This window comes from Anser cygnoides, chromosome 7, assembly GCF_040182565.1.
Source record: "Anser cygnoides isolate HZ-2024a breed goose chromosome 7, Taihu_goose_T2T_genome, whole genome shotgun sequence".
Taxonomy (NCBI): domain Eukaryota; kingdom Metazoa; phylum Chordata; class Aves; order Anseriformes; family Anatidae; genus Anser; species Anser cygnoides.
Window position 1 is genome coordinate 14,054,070 of NC_089879.1, and position 13,657 is coordinate 14,067,726.

The 13,657-nt window shown below is 67.0% G+C and overlaps 2 protein-coding genes across 4 annotated transcripts; both read left to right on the top strand.

Moving 5' to 3' along the window:
• The first annotated feature begins 552 nt into the window (after window positions 1-552).
• SFXN3 (sideroflexin 3) lies at window positions 553-4,805 on the top strand. Of its 2 annotated transcripts, XM_067000302.1 has the most exons (11): window positions 553-657; window positions 902-1,068; window positions 1,167-1,337; window positions 1,437-1,535; window positions 1,642-1,717; window positions 2,089-2,174; window positions 2,335-2,462; window positions 2,543-2,592; window positions 2,720-2,769; window positions 3,097-3,144; window positions 3,309-4,805. In XM_067000302.1, exons 2-11 carry the CDS (start codon window positions 905-907, stop codon window positions 3,403-3,405), a joined length of 969 nt encoding a protein of 322 aa, XP_066856403.1. In that variant the 5' UTR covers window positions 553-657; window positions 902-904; the 3' UTR covers window positions 3,406-4,805. The 2 variants fall into 2 exon arrangements, with proteins under 2 accessions (XP_066856403.1, XP_066856402.1); XM_067000301.1 differs by lacking the exon at window positions 2,089-2,174.
• A 2,947-nt stretch (window positions 4,806-7,752) lies between these two features.
• On the top strand, window positions 7,753-13,382 carry KAZALD1 (Kazal type serine peptidase inhibitor domain 1). Of its 2 annotated transcripts, none has more exons than XM_048060678.2 (5): window positions 7,753-8,126; window positions 9,821-10,421; window positions 11,207-11,367; window positions 12,153-12,300; window positions 12,439-13,382. In XM_048060678.2, the coding sequence occupies exons 2-5, from the start codon at window positions 9,920-9,922 to the stop codon at window positions 12,522-12,524; spliced, it is 897 nt and encodes a 298-aa protein (XP_047916635.2). In that variant the 5' UTR covers window positions 7,753-8,126; window positions 9,821-9,919; the 3' UTR covers window positions 12,525-13,382. The 2 variants fall into 2 exon arrangements, with proteins under 2 accessions (XP_047916635.2, XP_047916634.2); XM_048060677.2 differs by lacking the exon at window positions 7,753-8,126 and adding an exon at window positions 8,561-8,743.
• Window positions 13,383-13,657: the final 275 nt, after the last annotated feature.

Genomic DNA, 13,657 nt, shown 5'->3' on the forward strand with positions numbered 1-13,657 from the left:
GTGTGCCCCCCCTTCCCCACGGCACATTTCACACCCCCTCCCAACCCCCCCCGTGACCCACGGCGGGGCCGGCGCCGCGAACCCGACACCGCGGCGGTTTCAGGTGATGCGCGGCGGGGCGCAGGGCGGCCGGGGGGGGGGGGCTGGCAGCCCCCGCAGCGCCGCGAACACGCGTGTGCCCCCTTCCCCCCCCCCCCCCACAGCCGATGGGACACGCGTGGACGCTTGCGCACCCCTGCCCCGCGCCCTCCTTGCACGGGGCTCGTCCCCCGGTGCCACCCCCGTGGCGCGCGTGAAACACGCGTGGGCGCACGCGGACGCGCGTGGAACCGGCACCAACACCCGCTGGGGTGTGTGTGTGTGTGGGGGGGGGGGTGCACGGGCGTAAATAAACACGCCCGGACGCCCACCCACGCGAAAACACGCGTGGGGGGCGCTCCGTGCCGCGCAGCACGTAGGGGCCGCCCGGCGCAGATGGCCCGGGCCAGGCTTAGCCCCGGTGCCCCCCCCCCCCCCCATGCCCCCCCCCCTCCCCCGGTGCCCCCCCCCCCCCCTCGCGGCCCCGTGACGGTCCCGGACGTCAGCGGGGCGGGGCGGCGGCGGCGGAGCGGTGCGGGGCGGTGCGGGGCGGTGCGGAGCGGGCGCTGCACGGGAGCCGTGAGTGCGGGCGGGCCGGGGGGGGGTCACCCCAAGGGGATGGGAAGGGGGGCTCAGAGCCCCCCCCCCAGCACCGGGCGGGGGGGGGGGGTGCTGGGGTATGCGTGGGGGAGGGGGAAGATTTTGGAGATTTTCCTAGGGGGGGGTCCGGGGATGGAGGGGTGCGCGTGGGGTGGGTGGAACCGTGTCGCTATGTCGCCGTGTCGCCGTGTCGTGGCACCCCTTCCCCCCCCCCCCCCCCCAGAGGATGCCCCCCCCGCTGCCCGCCTCCATCGACATCCGGGAGCCCCGCTGGGACCAGAGCACCTTCCAGGGCCGCGCCAGGCACTTCTTCGCCGTCACCGACCCCCGCAACCTGCTGCTCTCGGGGGCCGACCTGGAGGAGGCTCGCCGCCTGGTGCACGACTACCGGTAGGGTACGGGTCCGGGGGTGGCACCCTGCGGCCCCCCCCCCTGCACCCATAGGGTGAGCCTTGGGGGTGCCAGCGGCTCCGTGCCCCCCCCCGCAGGGCCGGCACCGTGCCCCCGGGGCTGACCGAGGAGCAGCTGTGGCGGGCCAAGTACATCTACGACTCGGCCTTCCACCCCGACACGGGCGAGAAGATGCTCCTCATCGGGCGCATGTCGGCCCAGGTGCCCATGAACATGACCATCACCGGCTGCATGCTGACCTTCTACAGGTACCGGACCCCCCCCCATCCCCCCGATCCCCTCCCACGGGTACGTGCCCTCACCCCCAGCCCCGTGGGGTCCCCCCCGGTGATGCTGGTGCCCGGCAGGACCACGCCGGCCGTGGTTTTCTGGCAGTGGGTGAATCAGTCCTTCAACGCCATCGTCAACTACACCAACCGCAGTGGGGACGCCCCCATCACCCCCAGGTGAGCGTCCCCTCTGCCACGGGGACCTGGCACACCGGCGGCCAGGGACGGGGCACAGCAGGGGGGTGGGCTCTGGCTCATCGGTGTCACCTCCCATCGCTTGCAGCCAGCTGGGGACAGCCTACGTGAGCGCGACCACCGGGGCAGTGGTCACGGCGCTGGGGCTCAAGTCTCTCACCAAGGTAAGGGGACCCGTGGTGACCCCGCCATCCCTCGGGGACCCCATCGTCTCCCCGCTGAGACCCCCCCCCGTGGGGTCTGAGCTGAGCGGGGCATTCACCCCATCACTTGGGTGGAGCAGACGATGCTTGGGGGGGCCCCGTGAAGCAGCCCCTACCCCGAGTGGTGGCTCTGGGGGTGACCTGTCCCTTGGCATCCCCCCAGGGCTGGGAGGGGACAGGGGACACCTCACCCCCCCCCGGGCTGTGCAGCTTTTAGCAGCTGGGCAGCGGGGTGGGGGGGGGGGAGCTGTTCTCCCTGGTGGCCGACCTGGGGGCAGCTGGCTCTGTCCCCAAAGCCTCTCCGTGACATGCTCCTCGCTCCCCCCCCCCAGCACCTGCCAGCCATCATCGGCCGCTACGTGCCTTTCGCGGCCGTGGCCGCTGCCAACTGCATCAACATCCCGCTGATGAGGCAGAGGTGGGTCCCCGCGCGGGGAGGGGGGCACTGGGACACCCGGGCTGTCCCACAGAGACCCCCCGACGTATCGCACAGCCCATGGATGGGGAACATGGAGGGACACCAGCCTCCCCCCGAGCTGTGCCCCTTGATGCCCCCCTCGGCCCCGCTGTCCCCGCAGGGAGCTGAAGCTGGGCATCCCCATCACGGACGAGAACGGGAACCGCCTGGGCGAGTCCGTGGCCGCCGCGCAGAAGGCCATCTTCCAGGTGGTGGTGTCCCGCATCGGCATGGCGGCCCCGGCCATGGGTAAGTGCCCGGACCCCACCCCATAATGGCATGCCCTTAATGGGGTCCCACGGAGCTCATTTCCTTCTCCTCTGCCCTAGCTATCCCTCCAGTGATCATGAACGCCCTGGAGAAGAGAGCCTTCCTGAAGGTACTGCTGGCTGCTGGGAGGGCACGGTGGGCTTGGGGACACCCCGCTGGCACCGTGCTGGCACCCAGCGGGGGAAATGGGCACCCTCCTGCCTGCTGACACCGAATCTCCCCCTGTCCGCTGGCAGCGGTACCCGTATCTCAACGCTCCCCTGCAGGTCGGCCTGGTGGGACTCTGGTAAGTGACCCCCTGGGGCACCCTGGGGCCACGCGGGGGCACGGGGGCACCCTGCTGCTGTTGCTCCCCAGGCAGATAGGATGGGGGGGAAATCTTAGAGCGGGAGCTTTTTTGCTCTTGGGAGGACTTCTCAAGCCTCCAGCGGGTTCCTCAGCATCCCCGTGTGCACCATGTCAGGAAAAATGGGGTCTGGGGCTTGGAGAGGCTCCAGAGCCCTGGCACTGCCCGGCACGGTGCTGGGCTGCCTCGTGGCTGCCCCAGGGACCGGCTGCGGGTGGGAGCAGGCTGCACAGCCCTGCTTCTCCTCTCCTTGTCCTCCCCGTGCAGCTTGGTGTTCGCCACCCCGCTGTGCTGCGCGCTCTTCCCGCAGAAGAGGTAAGGCCGGGGACCGTGCCCGCGCGCACGAACCCCATGGGCAGGCGGGCTCCTGGTGCCCTCTGACTCCCCAGAGGTGCTTTTGCTCCTCTGAGCGGTCAGAGGCTTGAAAACGCGCGTGCCCCCCCCCCCCCGCTCCATCCCCTGCACCCCTGTCCCTGCAGCTCGATGCAGGTGAGTCGCCTGGAGCCCCAACTCCAAGCTGGGATCCGGGAGAGGGACCCGCAGCTGCAGACCGTCTACTTCAACAAGGGGCTGTGAGCGGGGCTCCGTGCGGGGCCGCTGCGGCGCTGAGCTTTACCCTCGGAGCCCCCCGGGGACACCGCTGCTGTCCCTTGGCTGTCACCTGTCCTTATGTCCCGGTGCTCACCCCCCCGGGGCGTAGCTGAGCGCCCAAACAAACCCAGAGGGGCTCCCACCCTGGCACCTCCCCTGAGCTGTCCCCAGAGCTGGTTTGCTGCTCTCCTGTCCCCGCTGTGGGGCTGTCCCCAGGGCCAGCAGCCACAGTGTCACGGTCCCCCCCATGCTGGGAGGAGGGGAATAATTCCCTGGTGACGTGCGGCTGGCAGGCAGCGGTGCCAGGGGCTGGGGGAGAGGCTGCAGCGGCGCTGGGTGCTGGCATGCCGCGGGGCACGGCACGGTCACGGCGTCCTTCCCAAGGACAGGGCCGGGGGGCCCCGTGTGCCGCCGCGGGCACCCGCAGTGCAGAAGTGTCCCCGTTCCCTGTGCCCAGCCCGTGCGTGTCACTGTGCAGAAGCCCCGTCCTGCGTGGGGGGAGACAAATATCCCTGTCCCCGTCCCCATCCGTGGTGCCAGCGCCAAGAAAGCTTGTGCGCACCGGGGCGGGGGCACCCCCAAGGGTGCTCCAGGGATGGAAGCTGGCTTTCCCCGGAGCACACGGCAGGAATTAATCTCAGCAGAGCCCCCGTTTTGCTCTCTTTTTAATGCCCTCTTTGCTCGAGGCTTGGCTCCCCCAAGGGGTTACCCTACACCTTGCTTCCCAGCGGACCTTCTCCAATGGCTTTAAGTACACCGCCGTTTCCTCCGGTTATTTTGATATTATTTTCCTGTACCTACACGTACCAAATAATAAAGGCAAGCTGTTTATACAAAACCGAAAGCAAAGAGAAGCGTGTCGCCGATTCCTCCCTGGTGGAAAGGGGCCGGGGGCTGCCTGCTTTCCCCGGGGGCTGTCTGCAAAGAGGGCGAGGATGGGAATAGGGTGCCCGGGGCCAGCCGTGCCCCCATTTCGTGCTGTGCCAGCCACGCCGGGTGCTCCAGCGGGTGCTCGAGCCTGCTGCCCAGCTGTCAGGGCGGCTTTTTTTAGCACAAGCAGCTTAGCACCTCGCCCAGGGCTCTGCGAGCCGGTGCCTGGGATGCTGCATGCATGGAGAGGCCACCGGCTCGTGCCCAAAGCCGTGGGGATGCTCACCGTGGCAGTGCCAGCACCCACCCGGGACGGGGGACAGGAGTGGGGTGGGCACGGGGCGGCTCCAGCCCCCTCCTCCTGCCAGCCCCAGCATATTGCAAATATCTCCCCTGAGCCAGCCATCGGCGGCTTATAAATAATGCAGCCCCTCGCCGCGCAATAAGGGCTTGTCAATTGCTATTCTGCTCTCATAAATTAAAGATGAAAAGGTACAAGGCTCTTGCCAGAAAAATGAAGACAAATTTTTAATAGCTTGCCAAGACGCGGGGAGATGGAGCGCTCGGGAAAAATGAATTACGTTTTTATTATGTGTTTTATTGTGCTGTAATTGAACGGGATTAGCTGAGAATACAATATATTTGCAGGGCGGTGCGAGGAAAACAAAAATAATGACGACACCTCTCCCCCCCACACCTGTGCAGGGACAGCTCCTGCGTGCAGGGGCTCAGATGGGGCTGGGGAGGGCACTTACGGGGCCGGGCTCACCCCAATGCCCCCCCCAGGCCGTGGGGCAGGGTGGCACAGAGCCCTGCGCAGGGCGCCTGGCGTCTCACAGCCGTCCCCACGTCCCCACCGCTGCCACCCTGGGGGACACTGGGGGCCCTTCCCGAGCTGGCCCAGCCCAAAGGTGGCAGGCCAGTCCCTGAGAAGGAGCAGCCACACGTCCCTGGGACACTGGGGGTGCCGGGGGGGGGGGACATCGATTGGTCCCTGGCATTTTTAATGAGCTGCCCGACCACAGGCTTTAACCTTGCCCATAATGAGGGCGAGCGGCAGCGATCCCTCCTGCCCCAGCCGGCTCCCCCAGCCTTAATGAGCTAATCAATACTTGTTCTCAGCTTAATTTCCAGCTAATTGCTCTTTAATGACGCCTGGAAACGGGCAGCCCGCTCGCAGGCCTCCCCCCTCCCCGCTCAGGGTCCCCAGGGTGGGGGTATCGGGGTCCCGGCCGGGTGCGGGTCACCTTCGTCCCAGCCCCGCTGGCGCTGGGGGTCCTGGCACACGGAGCCAACCGGACTGCCCCTTGGCACGGTCCCATGGCGTGGGGGGGGGGGGTCCCCAAGGCACCTGGGGCGAGGCAGGGGGACAAGGGGCACGCTGTCGCAGTGGGATCACATCACCTGGGCAGGTCCCCAAACCCCTACAGGGTCCCCAGGCCCCCCCCTTGGAGGGGGACACGAAGTTGCCGTGGGGTCCCCAGGGTGGTTTTGGGGAAGGGGTGGGGGGGGTGGGGGGGCGAGGACCTGCAGGGACAGGGCTCGGGTGTGGGGACAGGGTGTCGTGGCATGGGGACGAGGCCAGCAGCGCCCTGGAGGTGGCAGCAGAGACCCCAGAGCCTGCTGCCTGCCCCCTGCCTGCCCCCCCCCCCCGGGCAGTGTCACCCCCCCCCAGGACCCAGCGGGGGGGGGGGGGGCATTTAGGGGGCGCAAAGGCTGAGCGCAGGGTTACATCTCTGGGCCGCCAAGCCCAAAATGGGGACCCCCCCCCCCACCCCAGCTGCAGGGTGTAGGGGACGGGGCACCCCACGGCCACGTAGGGGCAGGGTTCCCAGCTTGGGGCCCCAAAAATGGTCCTGGTGGGAGGCGTGGAGGTGACCTCGGTGCCGGGGGTGGGGGGGGACAGAGGTGGCAGGGAGGCCATCAGCACCAGGCTGGGGGGGGGCAGAACCACGGGCGATGCCACTTGCATGGGAGTGGGGTGGCGAAGAACGGCCTCCTGTCCAAAACCCCCTGCCATGGGGCTGTCCCCCAAAAATCCCAGAGCCTGGCCGAGCTCCTGCTTGCCCCATTCCTGGGGTCAGGGGTGCAGGGGGGGGACCTTGGCATGTGGGGGCTGCCCCTGCCCCAAGGTGTCGAAGCCGGCGTGGGGATGCCATACAGAAGGGGGGGGTCCCCGCAGCCCCCCAGAAGGAGCCGGGTGCCCCAAAAACCCCACAGAGGTGACGGAGACTGCTGAGTGCCCGGGGACCGGAGTGTCCCTCGCCACCTGGCCACCGCTCCCGGTCCCCCCCCTGCGAAGCCCCCATCCCTCCTGCGCGCAGCTGCAACCGCTTCCCCAAGAATTTGCTGACGGGCTCGTTCTGGGGAGGAATTTGTTCCGGAGAAGCCCCGGGAAACCTGAGCCCGGCTGTTTTATGGCGCGGGTCCTGCCTGGCACATGGGGCAGGGGGACTTGCCCGTGCCTTGTCCCCGTAGGGGACCCACGGGACGTGGTTGGGACCCATCGGGGGATGCGTGGCTCTAGGGTCAGCTGGCTGGATTCAAGCTGCTCCGAATGGCAGGAAAAAAAAAAAAAAAAAAGGGGCAGAGGTGGGTTTGAGCCGAAAAAAGGGAGATTTGGGTTATTAATAGCCGGACCCTCACGGCTCCGGGGGCGCTCCCTGCCCCACGGCCAGCACCCCCGGCAGCAGACACGTGCCCCTGTTCCCGCCCCGGCGCCTCCTTGCCAAAACTGACACAACCCTGAGTCATTTGGCCCACGGCTTCATTTCCAGGGTGGGATTTTCGTCAGCCTCGGCCCCCCCCCGGGATCGCCTGGGACATCGGCCCAGGGCCGGGGCAGGACCGGGGCACCCCGGGACAGGCAGCGAGCAGGATGGGGCCACGTCCCCACGGCACAGCCAGGAGGGGTGCCACGGCCCGGGGGGGGGGCATCCGTGGATATATGGGACAATCACTAGGGGAAATAATGGGGACGGGAGCCCTGGGGTGCGCCGCGCCAGGGGGCACGCTGATTGAAGCAGGGCGTGATGGAATACAGCTCCTCGTTAAGCACAGGTTAGAGCTTCCACCCCTAATTCAGAGCTGCTGCTATGTATTAGCACGTTCAACAGCCTCGTTAAGCAGGAGGTTTAATTACCTGCCGGGCTGTAGCTCCATCTTGTTTCTAAGCCCAGCAGCTTTTAGGGGCAGGCAAGGCAGCGCTTGGCACGGGGGTGCCTGAGGATGTGGGCGATGCTTCCCCCCAGGACTGTGGCTCTGGGGGTGCCTAAAGGGGTTCCTCAGCCCCCCCCATCTTTCCCCTGCTCCCCAGGCAGTCTCCAGGACCCCCTAAAGCCCCAGCTGCTGGGGTTGCCAAAAAACCTGCAGCATGGATGGGCTGGGCCAGAGGAGCTGGGGGGGCTTGGCCCCGAGCCATGGGGCTGGGGGCCACTAAGGGGGGCAGAGAGCGGCCGAAGGCAGAGCCAGCAGGACCCCCCCTCCGTGACAGGCGGCTGGAGGGGGATTTTCGCCAGCAAGGGCGGGTTTTGGGGGGCTGAAGCCCCGTGGATTTTCCGTCATTAGCCGGGGCCGGATTCGCAACGTGCCTGAGCGAAAGCTCCGGAGCCCGGAATGGATTTGCAGCGGGGTTTTGGAAAGCAAAAGCAGATTTTTTTTATTTTTTTTTTTTCAGCGCAGTGAAGGAAACCAGATCCTCCGAGGGGTCCCGGGACGGCTTTGCTTCGCCTGAGATTCGCCGTGGAAGCAAATCCCACAAATTCCTCGCCTGGAGAAGGGGAGGGGGCTGCAGCCCCCCCAGCACGGTGGCGGAGCAGGACGCGAACGCGCAGCGGGTTTGTGCTCAGCACCGTGTTTTCCCTGCTCGGGAAGGTGCTGGGTGTCCCCCCCCCCCCCCAAATTCAGAGCAGGGGAAACTGAGGTGGGGGGCCCTGCAGCCCCGTGCAGGGGGGCTGTGCACCCCTGGGGCTTGGGGGGGCCCAACCAAGGTAATGCCACCACTCGTGTCCCCTCTGTGCCCGCTCCATGGCTGGGTGGGGGTGTCACGGGCATCCCCCCGGGAATCACCCCCCCCGTTTAATTACAGCAGGCGCCCAGCTGCCCGAATTACAGCCCGTGGGATGCTTCTGCTCCCTGCCCTGGCCGTGCCAATCTGATTTCGCTCACGTCTCCCCACGGACCCCCATGAAGTTCCCCCCCCTGGGGACAGCATCCCACAGGTGGGGGGTCCCGGCCATGGCACCAGGGGGGTGACGCCGGTAACCGGGGGTCCCGCCGCAGCACGGCGGGTCCCGGCAGGGAAGGGGTGGCCGCCAGCCCGGGGCCTGTCCGGGGCTGGGACGGGGGCCCCTCGGGGGGGCGTGGGGACTGGCGTGGCGCTGACATCACGGCCGGTGGCAGCGGGGCTGTCGCGGGGCTGGGCGCACGAAGCCATTGCGCACCGGAGCCTCCGGTAAGTGACGGCTTGGGGTCGGGAAAGGGAGGTCCTGGGGGGATTTGGGGAGCGGGGGGGGTGGCTTTGCATCCTGGCCGGTCCCCCCCCCCTTTTCCTGGCCCCAGCTGCTGTGGCCGCTCGGGGTTGGGGCTTTTCTCTGTGCAGGCAGAGGGCTGGGGGCTAGGCAGCGGGGGGGGGCTCCGGTGAACTTTTTGGTGAATGCTGTGGGATGAGGTTTGTTGTCCCTTCTGTAAGCCGGGGGGGGGTTAATGGGGACAAACAGGGGGCTGGGGAGGGGGCTGCAGTCCTTGTTTGGGGGGAGACTCGAGGGGCTGGCTCACAGCAGAGGTGGGAAGCCTGGGGGCCGATCAGCCCCCCTGTTTGGGGACAGGGACCCCACTGCGCCGTGCAGGCTGCCCACTCGTGCACTGAGTTCCCCCGTGCTCAGCCATCAATGTGATAGCTCGGGGGGGGGGGGGGTCGTAAAGCTTTTTGAGGGGGATGAGCCCCTGCTCGGCTGAGATACAGGGTGGGAGGTGAGGGCAGAGAGGGGTCATGGCAAGGAGAGGGGGGGGGACAAAAGCCAGGAGCGAGCGGGAGCATCCTCCTGGCTCGGCTCCTCTCGGCTGGCTGCCTCCAGCACGGAAAGAGCCCCTTGTCTGCCGGATCAGCCGCTCCACTGCGCTCGTCCGGGCAGTGACGGAGGGGAAAAAAAGCCTCGTGACTCCTGCGGAGAGGTGGGGAAAGGAAAGGGGCGCCCGGCTCCACAGCAGCTTCCCGAGAGGAGCAGGGCACGAAGCTGCCAGGGCGACGTGGAGCAGCCTCTTGGGTGCCTGGGCCCTGGTGGGGTCAGAGCAGGCTGGGCTGTACCTGCAAGGAAAATAGGGTGAAGCTGGGTGTGGGGTCAGCAGCCCCATTTGGGGAGAAAGAAGGGACTGTGTGGTGTCATGTTTTGGGGTGGGAGCTGGCTTAGGAGCCTGGTGGGAGGTGGGGAGCTGCAGGGTGGGAAGAGCCCCCCCTGCATGTCCTGCTGTGCTGTCCAGGGGGCTGGGGCGCATTCTCCGTGCCCCTAAAACATGTTCTCCCTCCTGGCAGGCCACGATGGCAGCTCGGCTCTAACCCGGGAGGCCGGAGCGGTGCCGGAGATCCCCGTCCAAGTGATGGTGGCACCGTGCTCAGGGAGCCGCCGCAAGGATGCCTGAGGCCAAGCCCCTGAGCTCCTCCTGCCTGGTGCTTTCCCTGCTCTCCGTGCACTGGGCTTGGCTCCAGCTGGGCCAGGCTTTCCCCAGCACCGCCGACTACCTGCAGCGGGGCTGGCAGCGGCTGCTGGAGGAAGGGGAAGGTTGCGCCGAGTGCCGGCCGGACGAGTGCCCGGAGCCGCGCGGGTGCCTGGCCGGCACGGTGCGGGACGCCTGCGACTGCTGCTGGGAGTGCGCCAACCTGGAGGGGCAGATCTGCGACCTGGACAACACCAACCACTTCTACGGCAAGTGCGGGGAGCACCTGGAGTGCCGGCTGGACGCCGGCGACCTGCGGCACGGCGAGGTGCCCGAGCCCCAGTGCGCCTGCCTCTCGCACCGAGCCCTCTGCGGCTCCGACGGCAGGACCTACCCCCAGCTCTGCCGCTTCCTGGAGGCCGCCCGCGCCCATCCCGATGCCAACCTCACCGTGGCCCACGAGGGTCCCTGCGAGGCAGGTAGCACCCAAGGGGAGCGGTGGGATGAGGGGGCTGGGTTAAGTCTTTCACCCGGGGGGCGTTCCTGCTCCGGGCAAGGCGTGTGGAGAGCTTCGGGAGAGGCTTTGCCAAGTCTGCGCGGGATTTACGGGAGGCTGAGCGCTGCCGAGGCGGCTGGGGGAGATCCAGGGCATCGTTAGCGAGCTCTTGGCCGCGGCACCGTGCGGCTGGAGCGCGGCTGGTGCCAAGAAACTCCCCAGAAGCGCGGCTCCTTCGCCCTGGCCTCCGCTTGCGTGCGGAAAGCTGGGCCGGGTCGGTTTGCTGCGCCATTTCCATCTGCACGTTGAAACCCAGAGTGTGGCTAAGGGATGGGGGGCAACCTGTGGGCAGCCCCGTGGCACCGGTTGCCACAGCCCAAGGGGGTGTCAGGGCTGGTTTCATTTTCTGTAGCTTGTCTTGTCCCTGAGTTTTTGCTCTGCGAGCATGTTCTTGGGCGCCCGTAAGAGCCGGGCCATTCCTGGGGCAGGTGGGGGGATTGTGGCCAGGACAGGGGACCTGAAGGGGACAGGGGATGTGAAGGCTGTGTCCTGGGGAGCTCTGAGGTGCAGGAGGGGCTGCAACAACCGTGGGTTTGTGGGGAGCTGGGGGTGGCCCCCAGCCCTGGCTGGGAGGAGGGACAGCGCCCTGGGGTGCAGCAGTGCTCTGCGGGGATGGGCTTGGAGAGGGGCTGTGGGGGAGGCTCCTGGCATCGCTACCCAAGCCGAATGCTCCCAGCTCGGCTCTCCTGGCCCCTCTGTATCCCCCAGAGCCCCAGATCACCTCCCCTCCCTACGACGCCTGGAACGTCACCGGCCAGGACGTCGTCTTCGGCTGCGAGGTCTTCGCCTACCCCATGGCCTCCATCGAGTGGAGGAAGGACGGCACCGAGATGCTGCTGCCGGGAGATGACCCCCACATCTCTGTCCAGGTGGGCGCGCTCCCCTCTCCTGCAAATGCCTCTTGTAGTTTCCGATCTCCTGCTGGTTCTGTAGCACCTGCGGAGCGCTGCAGCAGGGAGCTCCCTTTGACTCGCCCTGCCTGCTGCCTTCGCTCCGTGTCTGCCGGCGGGGCTGGACGAGGGGATCAGCCCTGCTCATCCTCTGGTCACCCTGCCAGCATCCTGCCCGTGGTTGATCCCAAATATAGCACGGAGCAAGCCCCGCGGCACCCAGCCAGGCCATACCCGGCCGTTACAGGGTGTGGGCAGCGGCACGGGACCGTGCAGCACAGCCGGGCACTGGTGAGGGGGGGGATCGTGGTGGGGAGCACCCACCACGGCTGTAGGTGCTGCTCCCCTGCGCCTTTCTGACCCCCGTGCCCCGCTGCAGGGGTCTGGCTGAGGGCCCTGCCCGGCCGAGGGAGCCTCAGCTCTCCAGCCCCGGCCACCGCATGGCAATAGCAGCCTGCAAACAGCTGCAGCCCAGCTGGGGCCGGAGGAGGTTGTTTCGTGCTGGGGACAAACAAAAAATAGCCCAGTTGGCGCCAGGGAGCTCGGGGCCCCTCTGAGCCATCCCTGCCGGGCTTGCAGCACGCCGCTCTGCCCATGGAGAGCTGCCTCTCCCATCCAGGGGGCTGCGCCCACCCCCAAAACCTTACTTAATGGGGGGAAAAGACTTTTTCTGGCATGCACCCCGCTCCCCACAGCCAGGTGGGGCACCCCGCTGGGACTTCCCTTGCCCCAGGGCTCACCACCGTCCCCCCCCCCCTTCGCAGTTCAGAGGCGGTCCCCAGAGGTACGAAGTGACCGGCTGGCTGCAGATCCAGGGCGTGCGGGTGACAGACGAGGGCACCTACCGCTGCTTCGCCAGGAACAAGGTCGGGGAGGTGGTGGCGTTCGCCAGCCTGACCGTCTTCACGCCGGGTGAGCACCCGTCCCCCTGTCCCCGTGAGGTCCCGGGGGGGATGCGGGAGGGGACACTTGGGATATTGGGCACAGCCAGCAGCGTGGTTTGGTGCTGGAGGGGGGCAATGTCACTCCGTCCCTGTGCTGCCATTTCAGACCAGCTCAACCTGACGGGCTCGTCCCTGCCGAAGCCTCGCATGGTGCCCGAGGACTACGGGGACAGCGAGGAGGACTACTACTAGCCCGGTGCTGGGCTGTGCTCACCCCATGGGGTGCCACCTCGCACCATGGTGCCCGTCCCTGGGGGTTGGGATGGCTCCAGAGCAAACACCCCCAAACCAAACCTCCTTCTCTGAGCAGTCCTGGCACCGCAGCCTCTTTTTTTTGGGGTGGTGCAGGGGGCCGGGACATGGCGTTGACGCTTGTGTCGTCCCCAGGCCCGTCTGCATCCCCTGGGTAGGGACAGCCAGGCTTCGCCCCAGCACCCAGGAGCTTGCTGCTGAAACACCCTTCCTTCCCGTTTCATTTTTAACCAGAAACGTAGTGATTTGAGGAAACCAGACACTTGTGGTTTTCACCACTATCTTTCCCTCCCTGGACAATGCTGGCCTGAATGCCGACGTGGCCAGAAACACTTCTGGCCTTTTCAGACTGACTTTGTCCCTTCCCTTCCAAGCAGCTCTGTGTTTGGACGTTTCGGTGGGTGCTGGTGAACACGTGCACGGAGCAGAGCTGACCCAGGGCAGCGAGCGTCCTGCACCCACAGGGGTTGTCCTGGGGGGTCCCCTGCATGGTGGGGATCCAGCTGGCCCTCTGCACCCCCAGCTCCTCGGGTCCTATCCCTGCCACCACCCGTCCCCGGCCCCTTCCCTCCTCCCAGCTGCAGGGAGGTCTGGGGCCGAGGCCAGGAGCCAGCTCCTCGAGGAAGGAGCTGGCCGGTCCCCAGGCAGGATGCGACCAGCCCAGCTGCTCTGGGTTTGTACGCTGCTCTCCTTCCCTTTCTTCTTTTCTTTCCCTTCCTCTTTCTCTCGAGAGCTGGCTCGGACGATGCAATTACAGCATCAAAACCTGAACAAGCAAATAAAAGGGATTTGTCTGGAGTTGGCAGCAGCCCGAAATTCCTGCAGCCGGTGAGGCTGGGCCAGCCCCGTGCCGCAGCCAGCAGCGCTGCTGCGCCTCCCCGGCCCCTCTGGCGGCGGCTCCTGGCCCTGTCACTGTCCCCACCAGGACCCCACACCTCTGCCATGGCCCTGGGGCCCTTTCCGTGATGGGGAGCCCCACAAAACTGGGAGAAAGGACGTGCTCCTTCCTCGTGGGCTGCTTTCACTGCCTGGTGCGTCCTCAGGCAGCGTGATTTTTCCATTCTTGGTTTTTA

Coding starts and splice junctions, on each gene's coding strand:
- KAZALD1 (XM_048060678.2), top strand. CDS start 9,920: ATGCCTGAGGCCAAGCCCCTGAGCTCCTCCTGCCTGGTGCTTTCCCTG. Junction 10,422..11,206: donor CGAGGGTCCCTGCGAGGCAG/GTAGCACCCAAG, acceptor TGTATCCCCCAG/AGCCCCAGATCACCTCCCCT. Junction 12,301..12,438: donor CCTGACCGTCTTCACGCCGG/GTGAGCACCCGT, acceptor CTGCCATTTCAG/ACCAGCTCAACCTGACGGGC.
- SFXN3 (XM_067000301.1), top strand. CDS start 905: ATGCCCCCCCCGCTGCCCGCCTCCATCGACATCCGGGAGCCCCGCTGG. Junction 1,536..1,641: donor GACGCCCCCATCACCCCCAG/GTGAGCGTCCCC, acceptor CATCGCTTGCAG/CCAGCTGGGGACAGCCTACG. Junction 2,593..2,719: donor AGAAGAGAGCCTTCCTGAAG/GTACTGCTGGCT, acceptor GTCCGCTGGCAG/CGGTACCCGTATCTCAACGC.